This window comes from Rhinopithecus bieti, unplaced genomic scaffold, assembly GCF_001698545.2.
Source record: "Rhinopithecus bieti isolate Rb0 unplaced genomic scaffold, ASM169854v2 scaffold_21201, whole genome shotgun sequence".
NCBI classification, from domain to species: domain Eukaryota; kingdom Metazoa; phylum Chordata; class Mammalia; order Primates; family Cercopithecidae; genus Rhinopithecus; species Rhinopithecus bieti.
Genome location: NW_016810610.1, coordinates 1,050,067 through 1,064,276, shown reverse-complemented (window position 1 = coordinate 1,064,276; position 14,210 = coordinate 1,050,067). Strand labels below are relative to the sequence as shown.

At 49.4% G+C, this 14,210-nt stretch overlaps 1 protein-coding gene across 2 annotated transcripts in view; it reads right to left on the bottom strand.

Annotated features, from left to right (window-relative positions):
- Nucleotides 1-14,210, bottom strand: part of AFAP1L2 (actin filament associated protein 1 like 2) — a 109,990-nt gene that overhangs the window by 22,836 nt on the left and 72,944 nt on the right. For both annotated transcript variants that reach the window (XM_017892493.1, XM_017892492.1), the window contains exon 6: nucleotides 7,625-7,715. In XM_017892493.1, coding sequence (XP_017747982.1) covers nucleotides 7,625-7,715 — 91 coding nt within the window. The remainder of the gene's footprint in view (nucleotides 1-7,624; nucleotides 7,716-14,210) is intronic.

Here is a 14,210-nt window from a genome sequence, read left to right as displayed (position 1 = left end):
AGGCTGTGGGTTTGTCATAAATAGCTCTTATTATTTTGAGGTACGTTCCATCAATACCGAATTTATTGAGCGTTTTTAGCATGAAGGGCTGTTGAATTTTGTCAAAAGCCTTTTCTGCATCTATTGAGACAATCATGTGGTTCTTGTCTTTGGTTCTGTTTATATGCTGGATTACGTTTATTGATTTGCGAATGTTGAACCAGCCTTGCATCCCAGGGATGAAGCCCACTTGATCATGGTGGATAAGCTTTTTGATGTGCTGCTGAATCCGGTTTGCCAGTATTTTATTGAGAATTTTGCATCAATGTTCATCAGCAGAGCCCTTTTTCAAACCTCCACTCATATCCTCCATAGACCCTGCTTGCCTTCCCTCCCTAATACCTCCTGGCACAAATGTAACTCCTTTTACTCATTTCTAACTTAAACCCTTACTCTTTTGTCGTTTCAAAAGAATCCCAAAACTCATCAGAGCACACATCATGCACGATTCTATGTATATCCCACCTGCCTCAGTTTCTAGTTTCTGTCCTCACCACCCTGCAAGAGCTGCTGTTCCAGGTCCCACTGCTCTATTCAAGGACAAAACAAACGTGTGAATCAATCAATCAATCAGTTCATCTGTCTATCGATTGATCGATCTATCTGTCTCTCTCTCTATTCATCCATCCATCTATCCCTGAAAAGCAGGGCATGGAGGAAAGGGAACCTCAGGATTTCAGTCCAACCCCTGGCACAGGAATCCTGTCTATCATAACCTTGATGCTCTGCCCGAATTTCCCAGGGAGGGCTCACTGTCTCCTGATCACTGGATACTCCCATTCCCAGCAGCCCTATGAGTTAGGAAATGGACTCAGCATCTATTTCCCTGACTTCTGCATGGCAGTCCTTGTTCTTTTCCCTTGAGTCGGGCTGAATGACACTCTGCCTTCATTCCCATCACACCCTTCAGAAGAGGACCAGCCCAGAGGCTCCTAAGTCTAGGCAGAAGAATCCAGAAGCCCTTTCTCCTATCTGTATAGCTAGATAAAATATTGTTGATTTTACTAAGAAGCACATTTGATTTTACTAAGAAGCACATTTGAATTAGAATATAGAAAAATGGGATGAGGCCCCTGCAATAGTTACTGTAGCAACAGTGCCAATGAAAATGTGTTTTAATGTTTCTAAAAACAACATTTTAAATATTTTAATATCAGTTGTCTTTAAAAGTCGTGTGACACTACTTCTCTTTATGGCTTAATATAAAAATGTATAATTTATACCTATTAAATAAGACTGAAAATAGCAGTATTATCCAGGATGGAACCCTGAACTCTTAGATTACAGGTGACAATGTAATTTAACACAGGCTTCTCAGAAAGCAGTCTGGCAGCCTGTTTGAAGAGCCATAAAAACACCCATACTCTTTGATCCAGTAATCTCAGTCCTGGTATTATCCTAGGAAACTAATTTTTTAAAAAGAGAAGGAACCAGGCGTGGTGGCTCACGCCTGTAATTCTGGCACTCTGGGAAGCCGAGGCAAGTGGATCACTTGAGTTCAGGAGTTCAAGACCAGCCTGGGCAGCATGGCAAAACCCCACCTCTACAAAAAATACAAAAATTAGCTGGGCATGGTGGTATGCACCTGCAGTCCCAGCTACTTGGGAGGCTGAGGTGGGAGGATGGCTTGAGCCTACGAGACGAAGGTTACAATGAACTGAGATCATGCCACTGCACTCCAGCCTGGGCAACAGAGTGAGACCCTGTCTCAAAAAAAGGGCAGGGGTGGGGAAGAATGTTACATGTGTTAGGATATTCATTCAAGTGCTGTTTAGCAGTCAGCAGAAGGGGACTGGGTAAGTAAAGCATGATTTTACCCACTTAGGAATCTACTATGCAATTGTAATCAATTAAAACTCTGAAAACTGGTGTGCAGCTCAATAAACTCCCTAAGGTATGATAAGGGAGAAAGCACAATTAGAACTATACATGCAAATAGATCAGCACTGCAAGGCAACATAGAAAAAGCTCAAAATAGTTGATTTGATGGGTGGTAGGATCAGGGTGATTTTAAAAATTTTTTCCGTATTGCCAGTATTGCATTATCTGTATAATAAGCTACATTTAAAAAATGATACACTGTCATTGGGATTCTTCCTTCAGTAACAAAAATTAATGGAGGAGGCTACAGAGTTTAGTGTGAAGAATTTGGGTAAGTCTACACTGTTCTGCTCTTCTGGGGTTGCCCCACATGTTTCATGAAGAATTCTAACATTTGCCCATCCTCGTCCATGGGGGTATTAGGAGGCTAAGAACAGCAAATCATTAACAGGACTAGGTATGAAAGAAAAAACATTGAGAAAAAAAAAAAAAAAAAGAGGCTGGGCATGGTAGCTAACACCTGTAATCCCAGAAATTTAGGAGGCCAAGCTGGGCAGATCACTTGAGGTCAGGAGTTTGAGACCAGCCTGGCCAACATGGTGAAACCATGTCTTTTCTAAAAATACAAAAAAAATTAGCCAGGCATGGTGGTGGATGCCTGTAATCCCAGCTACTCAGGAGGCTGAGGCAGTAGAATCGCTTGAACCAGGAAGTGGAGGTTGCGGTGAGCTGAGATCATGCCACTCCACTCCAGCCTGGCTGGCAGAGTGAGATTCTGTNTCACTTGAGGTCAGGAGTTTGAGACCAGCCTGGCCAACATGGTGAAACCATGTCTTTTCTAAAAATACAAAAAAAATTAGCCAGGCATGGTGGTGGATGCCTGTAATCCCAGCTACTCAGGAGGCTGAGGCAGTAGAATCGCTTGAACCAGGAAGTGGAGGTTGCGGTGAGCTGAGATCATGCCACTCCACTCCAGCCTGGCTGGCAGAGTGAGATTCTGTCTCAAAAAAAAAAAAAAAAAGGCCAGGCACGGTGGCTCACGCCTGTAATCCCAGCACTTTGGGAGGCCGAGGCTGGCAGATCATGAGGTCAGGAGATCGAGACCATCCTGGCAAACACGGTGAAACCCCGTCTCTACTAAAAATACAAAAAAAAAAATTAGCCAGGTGTGGTGGTGGGCACTTGTAGTCCCAGCTTCTCGGGAGGCTGAGGCAGGAGAATGGCATGAACCCGGGAGGCAGCGGAGCTTGCAGTGAGCGGAGATCGTGCCACTGCACTCCAGCCTGGGCGACAGAGCGAGACTCTGTCTCAAAATAAAAAAAAGAAAAAAAAAGAAAAAGAAAAAAGAACAATAAATCATACTCCTGGAGTACCTTGGAGGAAATTTAGAGCAAATATATTAATAATTGTTTTTACCCGTAAGAGGGATCATAATAGCACACCATAAACATTGGATATTCTTGGCCAGGCATCGTGGCTCACACCTGCAATTCCAGTACTTTGGGAAGCTGAGGAGGGCAGATCACTTGAGGCCATGAGTTCGAGACCAGCCTGGCCAATATGGCAAAACCCCGTTTCTACTAAAGATACAAAAATTAGCCGGGCCTGGTGTTGCATTCCTGTAATCCCAGCTACTTGGAGTGGAGGCAAGAGAATCGCTTGAACCTGGGAGGTGAAAGTTGCAGTGAGCCAAGATCATGCCACTGCACTTCAGCCTGGGTGACAGAGCCAGACTCCATCTCCAAAACAAAACAAAACTAAAACAGTACCATATTCTTAAAACAGATACTTGGCTTCTAGGAGGTGCAGGGTGAACAGGAATGAGAGGCAGGATGCTGAGATAATTCCATCCCCATTTGCCATCCCTAGGTAGACTCTACCTCACTATGTCCTGTGGAACTGAGGGCAGAACAGCCATGCACACTGCGGGTCTTTTAGCCATGTGTTTTGATAGCACATTCGGGGCAGTGGGGGTGGGACTGTGGAAAGCCAAGTAGATGGCTCCTCTGGAAGATTGCACAGAGCATGCACATGCAGGACCCATGCACAAGGACTGGAAGAAGGCGGTGGCCACCCTCAGGGGACGCACACATCTTTGAGAGCCAGGCAGCAGGCAAGAATCACTGGCATTCCAGCTCGGGGAGCAAGCAGTACCCAAGGTGATCGTGGCGTAAATGACTCCTTCGGGCATCTGCACCCATCTGGGGACTCCAGTGGGGAGAAATCCACCAGAGTGACCTGCACAGCATCCAGGAGCACAGACAGAGGGAAGAGAAGAGAGACAGGATGAAGAGAGGAGTACATCCAAGTGCAGAGACACAAAGAGAGACCCAGATGTGGCAACCCAGCTGCCAGTCCACCAGAGGTTAGTTGCCCATCAGAGGTGTGCGCTGTTGGGTGAGGCCACTGCTGAGCCAAGGACATCATTTCCTAGATCCACACCCCTTCACATCCAGAGATGACCATGTGACTACTTGTCACCAAGGGACTGTGGGTAGAAGTGATGTGTGTCACTACTGGCTGGTGCTGTTAAGAAGCAGATAGGGGTTCTCTGCTCTCTCTCTGCAGAGGATTCTGTGGCCCTTGAGGGTGGCCGAGACAAACATGGACAGAGCCTGGGCACCTAACCTACATGAGGATGAGTAATGCCCCCCACTGAAATACCCCTGAGTGAGAAACAGGTTTGCATTGTGTTACTATAGACAGAAGCTGCCGGGTTATTTGTTATAGCTGCTAGCATTACCCCAGGGTGAGACACCATCAATGAAGTACCTGGTATCTCTGGCAAGCAGAGCAGACCCCGATACCCTTAGCACAGGCCATCAGGGCACTTATTACACATGTGCTCAGAGAGAGGGACATGACCCAGGGGAGCAGTGTGGGGACGGGGCTGATAGAGCAGGTCAAGAATCCAAGCAAGTGGCCTTTTGCAGGAAGTCAGCAAATCGCTATGGCTACCAACTATAGCAAGGGGCTGGGGCCCACACCCATTTCTCTGGCCACATGCTGCATGTCACACCGTTTGACCAGGCAGGACCTGAGGCCAGGCCGGCTTGTAAGGCAGGTGAAGGCCTCCCTCTGTGCTGACCGTGACTGCTTGTCCCCAAGTCATCCCCAGGCCTCTCGCTGGCAGGACAGGCAGAACTATGTTCCCTCCCACCTCGCAGCTGGATTTCCTCCATCTCGGAGCTTTCCTGACCCACTCCACACAGTGAGTTCGAGCTGTCCTTGGGATGACCCCTAGTCCCGGCTACGACAAGTATGAACTCACAGTTGAGAGACAAAACCAAGAAGCGCTGGCCTTTCTGACCACTTGTTTGTGTCGAGATGGAGCGTCTGCCCCACAAACTGGCCCCCTGGCACGTCTGGCAGGCAGGCCCCTGCTGGCCCGACCGCACCTGAGAGCAGGGAGGTGCTCACTGCAGTGAGTCACTGTTTCCACCTTCAACGCGCATCCAGACAGCAGCACCGCACCCTTGCCTTTGGTCTGAAATCACAGCCCGACTGGTGAGTTGGCACCACCTCGCATGCTCAGTGGGTCAATGCTAAGTGCCGACTGCCCACAAAGCCAGTGTTTTAGAATAGACTCAGCCCAAACAGACGATCACCTCCCACAGAGTTCCCAGCAGGAGGCGGCAGGTAAGTGTGAAGGAAGGGCAGGGGAATCCCATGCCTCTCCCAGTCACCGGTCCCATCTCATTCCTGGTCCTGTTCTTATTTTTATTTCAATAGTTTTTGGGATTCAGGTGGATACGTTCTTTAATGATGATTTCTGAGACAGTGCACCTGTCATCTGAGCAGTGTACACTGTATCAAATATGTAGTCTTTTATCCCTCACCCCTGCTCCCAATCTTCCCCCGCTGGTCCCCAAAGTCCATTATATCACTCTTATGCCTTTGGATCTTCATAGCTTAGCTCCCACTTATAAGTGAAAACATAGGATATTTGGTTTTCCATCCTGAGTTACTTCACTTAGAATAATGGCCTCTAGCTCCATCCAAGTTTCTGCAAAAAAAACATTAGTTTATTCCTTTTTCTGGCTGAGTAGTCTTCTGTGGTGTGTATGTACCACATTTTTCTTTATCCCCTCATTGGTTGATGGGCAATTAGGTTGGTTCCATCTCATTCCTGGTCCTGTTCTTTATGGAACCAACAATACCTTCCTCAGCCTGGTTCATTCCCAGCCCCAGGGGCCCTGGCCTTTTATATCTGCTGATTGATTTATGCTTTGAAAGCCCTTTCACTTACAAAGGAAGGAAAGAGAAGGAGGCCAGAAGGGGAGGACCACAGTCCAGCTGCCCCAGAGACAAGGGTCACAACCACCTCTTCCTGAACCTCGAAGCCTTCCTGTGTAATCAAATCCCCAAACCAAGAGCACTTTTGATCCAATTTCCTCAGGCTGAGAACCATCAGCCAAGGACAGAGGGTGTTAGCATGAGCCCTGCCTACAGAGCTGCTCACACAGTATCCAGGGTGATCTTTTCAATACCTAAGTGATATAAGTTTGACTGTGTCTCCAGCCAAATTTCATCTTGAATTGTAGCTCCCGTAATTCCCATGTGTCGTGGGAGGGACCTGGTGGGAGGTAATTGAATCATGGGGGTGAGTCTTTCCCATGCTGTTCTCGTGATAGTGAATAAGTCTCATGAGATCTGATGGTTTTATAAAGGGGAGTTTCCCTGCACACGCTCTCTCTTGCTACGGCCATGTAAGACGTCTTTGCTCTTCATCTTCTGCCATGATTGTGAGGCCTCTCCAACTATGTGGAACTGCGAGTCCATTAAACCTCTTTCCTTTATAAGTTACCTAGTCTTGGGTATGTCTTTCTTAGCAGCATGAGTACAGACTAATACACTAAGTTAGGCCAGTCCCTAAGTAACCCTCTGGAGGTTTGCAGTCTTTCCTCATTCAGAGAAAGGCCAAAGTCATTCCTGTGGCTGACAGCCCCATCTGTGTCCCCATCTCCTGTCACTCTCCCCTGCTCCTGCCATGCTGGCCTCCCTGTTGTTCCTCAGACACACCCAGAGCTCTGCTGCCTTGGGGCTTTTGCAGATACCATGTTCTCTGTCTGGAAAGTTCTTCCTGAATGTATCTGCCTGACTCACTCTCCACTTCATTCAGGAATCTGTTTAAGTCATGCTATCAGAGAAGCCTTCTCTATCTAAAGTAACTCCCCTGTCCTGCAGAAGCCCAGCTCCTGTTCTGTTTTCCATCCTCTCACTAATCACCACTGACACATGCTGTTTATTTGTTGTCTGTCTTCTTTCACCGAATGTCAGTGCTAGGGATGACTGGGCTCCTGTCCCTGACACAGTGGGAGCACCATAACCATGAGTCCAGTGAAAGAACGTGGAAACTGAGCTCAGACTCAGCCTGACCACCACTTCCATTGCTGACCAGGGCCTTGGGCCTGTTGGCCAACACTCCTCTCTTCCATCACCTTTGTGCTGAAATCTTACAACTTGCAGGCAGGAACCACAGAAAACATCAGATGCAGTCAACCTATTTGTTATGTGCCATCCCTCGTTCCTCCTTGCAGGACAGCTAGGTCTGCTGTGGGTCTTGACTCCCCATTCAGACTAAAGGCTGAATGCTCTGTGGCCAGTTCCCAATTTGGACCATGCTTTCCTGTCACAGCAGCCCAGACTACCCTCTGTCACCCAGCCCAGGATGAGCATATCTGTTACCCCCAGGTAAGTCTGCACCAACATCTGAGAAGGAAGCAGTAAGTCACCCTCCCAAGCCCCAGCCGCTGGGATGTACCATTGAGGGATGTGTCATATGGCTCAGCTTCTTCATAGTAGCCCTCTGGAGACTCCGTCTTTGGGATGGCAAGCTGTTTCCGTTCTGGAATCTGTAGTATGAACAAATAAGACAAACATTTGCAGATACGGTACACTGGGAGCAACCTGGATGTAACTCTTTGGGTGGAAGTCTAGAAGACAAAAATGCCCAGCTGGACGTTAAACTTTAAGCAAGTTGGGAGGGAGAACATGCAATGTCATGAATCCCATCAGTCACAGTCCATAGTGTTTGATCTGTAGCCATGGAAGGGCTGTGGGCATGTTTTCTAGCCTTGCCAAGACTCAGCTTTCTCCCCTGCAAAATGAGGCTCAAACCCCCTACCACACACACAAAATATCATTATGTACATGATATATCATACACTTAACGGTCCAGAGAGTGCCAGGCTGTTGGGATAGCTATTGTGGCTTTTAAATAGAATATAGAATATATTTTCTAAAAAGACAAGTGCTAATCAATAGCATATGGAGAAAGAGGACCAGGCTTCTAAATCCTACACTTTTACCATAGTATATAGTTCAATCACTCATTCAGCAAATAGTGGATGACTTCTATGTGCTAGCTGAGAGGGACACATTGAAACTTCAGGAGTCAGTCCTAAAATAAGCTTGAGTAGCTGGTAAATCTTTAACAGCTCCTGGTCAAGTGCATTGTGATACAGTAGTACTATAACGGACAAGGTCAAAGTTCTGTGGGAACCAGAGGAGGGTGTGAGGAACATTTAGGACAAAGGAAGGATGCCCAGGGGATGTGATCTTTGGACTGAGTCTCAAAGATGACCCTGAGCTGCTTATGTGGGATGAGGATGAACGCGTGCAATTCGAGTAAAAAACACCTGCAACTGTGTTAGAAGCACAGAATGTGAAATCATTCTGTTCTTCCCTTATTCCACCTGCACAGTAGGCACTAGACTATGAAACTATGCTTCAGTAAGCTACCTTTATAAAGCAACCATGGGGGAGAAAAAGAGGTAACTTGTTGCATTACTATTATGAGAGACAGGTCATGAATGTGTAAGCACCCTTGAACGTGGTTCTCTTTTGTTGTGTTTTTCAGATAGAGTCTCACTCTGTCACCCAGGCTGGAGTGCAGTGGTACGATCTCAGTTCACTGCAACCTCTGCCTCCCAGGTTCAAGTGATTCTCCTGCCTCAGTCTCCTGAGTAGCTGGGACTACAGGGGAGCACCACCACGCCTGGCTAACTTTTGTATTTTTAGCAGAGATGGGGTTTCATCATGTTGACCAGGCTGGTCTCAAACTCCTGACCTTAAGTGACTGCCCGCCTTGGCTTCTCAAATTGTTGGGATCACGGGCGCCAGCCACCACGCCCAGCCCCCAGCGTCCTTCTGAATCATGAAACTCCATGGGCTGCAAGAGTATCCCTTCCAGCTTCCCCAGGGCGAGGATACAAGGGTCCCCAGAGCCCAGTCCTGTGTGGCTTGGACTCTACAATCTGTTTATATAGACCCTGGAGTTCATGTAACTTGATTTCAATCCAGGCTTTAGGACCTCATAGATTTAATCTTGGGTATGTGACAGCCTCTCTGAGCCTTGCTTTCCTTCTTTATAAAATAATACTAGGGTTGTTTTGAAAATTCAATGAGACAAAACGTGACAGTGTTTCCACAGGGTCTGGCCCATGTTAAATACAAGGAGGCCATTGTTATCACTGTCTGGGGCCCCTCCACAGTCCCAGGGTCTGCAGGTTGGGCAGTGAGGGCAGTTAATGTGACAGGAGTCGAACTACCAGACTGTTGTCCTGCAAGCTGAGACGAAGAGGATTGACCCTGACAGGGCATCAGAGAGGGTTGGCTGAGACCAGGCCACAGCCTGGGTCCAGCAGCAGATCTGGGCCTGTACCAACAGAGCTGACATGAGGCACAGGGCAGACTCAGAACAGCCTTCAGCCCTCCTCTGGCACGTGGCACCCCCTACAAAGGAAGGAATCAAAGAATCTGGTCATTTCGTAAGCAAACCTGACACTGTGCTGGGCCGACAGATGCACTACTGAAGGGACTCAGGTTGCACACCTCTGCCCAGGCTCCTGTCTGGCAGCCAGGCCCTAGCAGACAATGGGCGTGCCACTGGTAACTGCTAGCACATGGTCCTCCCTCTTTGCAGCCCCAGCCTGGTGCGGTATCTTTGCTGTCTCAGCCTTTCCTGGTCCCCCTGGCCAGCCAGCAGCCTGAGAAAAGGCTGAGACAGTGACAGACTGCCCGTGGTCCACTAACAACAGGCTCCCTAGGGTCCACAGGGAAAGGGTCTTCTCGCCGCCACAGCAGTAAGGTCTCCCCAGCGGGTCCTCGGCCTCATAGCCTGATCTGGCTGGGCCTCCAGCTCCAGCCTCCAAGAAGCTCCATTCCCATCAGGTGGGTCCCATCTGGAGAAGAGCTCTGGGCACCCAAGATCTGGCCCCCCCAGGTCAGGATTCCCGAGAATCGAACAGGACAAAGGGAGGAGTGAACCCCTTCTGCAGGAGCTCCCAGGGGTCATCATCACCACAGGGCCTGTCCCTGGGGGCCTCCTGTCCTGTCCAGGGTGGAGCCAGGCAGTGTTTTCTGAGTGTCTCCTAAGCTGTTGAGAAGAAAAATAGCTCAGAGGAGTTTGAGCTACTCAAGTGTGCAAAATGTATCAAGCCCAGAGACAGGAATATGGGGCTTTGGGCACCGTTTTCTCCCCTCCCCATTCCTGGGGTCAACTGTTTAAAGGCATTTTATTCCTCACTAGCTGCCTCATCCATTATCTTCAGGTTCCTGGAATTTGTGCTACAAAGAACAATGTTTAGCTGATAGATAGCTTACAGTACTTTAATGTAAAATATTGGTAAACAACTTAAAAACTGTCTCTTCTTTTTCCTTTGAAAACCCACTTGTAACTGCTGCCAATAGGAACATGGATTCAGGGTAACTTGAATCTGTGCTCCTGGGCTGTAGCCCTCAAATTTGGTCAGAATGAACTCTCTACTTATATTTATTTTGCCTCCATTTTTTGCCTGTAGGTTGACACTGTAAAATCTGAAAATGGCTCACTATGCAGAGACAGTGCAGGGCAGGAATGGAGTCTGATCTCCAGAACCAGGCTTGAATCCTGACACTAGGACGTCCTCGCTGTGTGACTCCGACCAACTCACTTGACCTCTCTGGACTTGGCATAAGATGGGGAGAGTAGAAATATCTGTCACATGAGGTTGCTGTAAGGATCGAAGTATGCCTATCACTATTCAATATTCAGTACACATACCTAAGAAATAAAATGTAAAAATAAGAAAGGGAGAAAAGTTTTACATATATGTGTGTGGTGGAAGATAAACCAATGCACTCCAGGGGTGGGTACAGAGGAGACCACAGGATAGTCCCAGCTCTCAAGGATGCTGGGTTAAATGATGAGTCATGTGATTAAACAGACACAATGACCTATTATCAGAGCTTCAAGGAGACAGATCATCTCACAAGGTTAAGGAGAAAGGACTATTATTTTAATTATTATCATTATGATGGTGAAGACTGTGAATTCTATATATATATATATTTTTTGAGGCAGAGTCTCGCTGTGTTGCCCAGGCTGGAGTACAGTGGCGTGATCTCAGCTCACCACAACTTTCAGCTCCTGGGTTCAAGTGATTCTCCTGCCTCAGCCTCCTGAGTAGCTGGGATTACAGGCACGTGCCACCATGCCTGGCTAACTTTTGTATTTTTAGTAGAGATGGGGTTTCACCATGTTGGCCAGGCTGGTCTCAAACTCCTGACCTCAGGTGATGTGCCCGCCTTGACCTCTCAAATTACTGGGATTACAGGAAGAATGTGAATATTAAATGAAGATCTAGAAGAGATTTAACATCAAAACCTGAAAAACTTTGACTGTTTGGAGGAAGGGACTGTGTGAGCGAGTCAGGTTCGGCAGGATTGACCAGACCAGAGGTCCAAAGGGCTGCAAATCTTTTCAGGAAAGGGCCAAAAAGTAAATGTTTTAGGGATCTGTGGGTCACTCGGGACCTCTGTCTTATCTCAGCTATTCAACTCTACTGCTTGCTGTAGCTCAGAAGTCCACAAACTAATACAACTAAATGAGCTTGGCTGTGTTCTAATAAAACACTATTTACTAAAGGATGTTACAGATCAGATTTGGCCAGTGAGCTCCAGTTTGCCAACCCCTGGCTTAGACTAGACACAAGAGCTGATGAGGGGTGGCTCAGAGGACCCAAGGCGTCCTCACAGCTCTAACCACCCTGCCCCAGAGTACACTGCAGAAGGCTCCCAGGCGGGGGTGAGTGGACAGGCCAGGCCCAGCCTCCCAGGCTAGCCATGGCAACGTCCTTTTAGGGATTAAGTGGCTTCCCCCACAGAGCAGCTCATACAAGAGCAGGCCAGTGCGTGGCCAGGCCTCAGAGGGATGATGGGGTGGAGATGGCCATGCTAGCCAGACCATCAACCGTGGCCAACAAACATCTGTTTCTCCTGCAAGGACCACGGCACCTGGCTGTGTAGACAGCAGCCTGGAGAGGCCACAGCTCCCTGAGTCACTGTCCACACCCACGAGGTCACTCCAAACCCCTGGCTGCCCCTTCTATCGCTGGACAGACCTACTCTCTACTAAGTCTGCAGGGGTTGGAGTGAGGACATCTGGGCTCGTGGCCGACAAGCATCCCGAGCCTGTGACCGAGGCATGATCCTGGCCCAGCCGTAGGCCCTGAGGACCCCATTCGGATGTCCAGGTGCTGCAGAAGGGGCCAGTGAGTCCAGGGCCAGGCAGCTGTGCAGGGCCCAGCCCTCAGGTGGAGAAACCTCCCTGACACCTTGAAGTTCTGGGATCAGGGGAGGAAGGGATGGGTTTTCTGTCTGAGGAAGAGAGGCCACAGGGCACTCCAGTCTCAGGGCTCCAGCCTCAGCTGGACAGTGACTCAGGCAGCTGTGGCCTCTCCAGGCTGCTGTCTACACAGCCAGGTGCTGTGGTCCTTGCAGCAGAAACAGATGTTTGTTGGCCACAGTTGATGGTCTGGCTAGCATGGCCATGGGGTTCTGGCGGCCACGGCCTCTCCCTGCTCTGGTTCTCCTCCTCCTTCAGAGCCACAGACACAGCTCTGCCCTGATGCTGCTCCTCTGGGGGCCTTGGACTAAGAGTCCAAGGACTGCTTCAGCCTGATTCAACCTGAGGAGGCCTGAGGGAGTGAGGACGTGTGCTCGTGTGGTGGGCAAGGACAGGGAGAGTGCCTGGTGGACACCACCTACATCCCCATACCACATCTGGAACCCCCTGGGGTAGTTGGGTGCCTTGCACAAGACCAGGAGGGACCTAGCCAGGGGACTCGTGGTCCACGCCCATCTCTGGTCCTTCACAGCAAAGTCCACAAAGTGGGAGGGAGCTGCCTTTTCCTGTCAACCCAGCTGGCTTTGCTAGAAGTCTCCCTGGGGCCTGGAAGCTGTCCACAGGCAGTTACCACTTGGCTGAAAGGCCACCTTGGGATCGGGCCATTCCTGGGTGCTGATATGTTCCCCAACTGCAGCACCAGTTTCTTTCAAACAGGACACAAGCCCTAATCACAGACGACAATCCAAGAAGTCTACTCCAGAGGGGGCCACGTGTCCCTCTCCACACTCAGTGTCTGAGGCACAGGGCACTGGCCGAGGAGCAGAAGCCAGCATCAGAATCCCGGGGCCCACAGGGACTCACTATGGCCCAATTAACTTACAGCTATAGCCAGGTCCCAGACCCTGGGCCCCCCAGTCCATGCTGTTTGTAAAACACAATTTCTCGAACACTCACACAGTACTCGGTGCTCGTGAAACTCTGCCCCTACCCATCAGCTGAGGACTCACCCACAGCTGTCCCTGGTGGGGCAGACGATGGCCCTTCCACTAGCAAAGCCCAAGGTACCTTGGTCAGAATCAGACGCTGGATTTAGGATAGAAAAGTTCCAGCCGTGGCTCAGAACAGCCACCTTTCCACTCCCACCACCCAGCAAGCAATGCCTGGGTCACACCAGAAAACCTCAGGTTAAAGTCATCAGCATATGGATGGGACAGCAGAGGAGCTGTGCTGTTCCCCCAAGTATCGGGGCTGAAAGTGAGGGGAGCCTGGCGCTGGAGGGAGCATAGCTTGAGCCCTTGCTGTGTTACAGAGAGGAGCAAATGTCAGGGAGGCCCAGGCTGGGGGAGGAATTGGGAACAACAACAAAAACCTGCATTTAAATCCTGGCCCAGTACCTCCCAACTGTGGGACCTTGGCCAGTGGTTTTTAACTCTGAGTCTGTTTCTTCATATGAAAAACAGTGACGAAAAGACCTATTCCTTGCTGGGTGGTGGGCGGATGGTGTGTGTGCATGGGATGGGGCTGAGGCTCAGGGTGTAACAGTGACTGGCACTGTCGGCATCACAGGGACACCAGGGACTCAGGTTCAGTCTTGACATCAAGCCTCACTCAGCCTGAGATGAGGAGGCCCACCAGCTGTCACCCAGCTCAAGGGACAGCATGCAGTGGGACACTGTCCCCGGTTCTCCGGAACTGCCCACCCACCACACATGGTGGAGTCAGATCCTCAGCTGTGGCC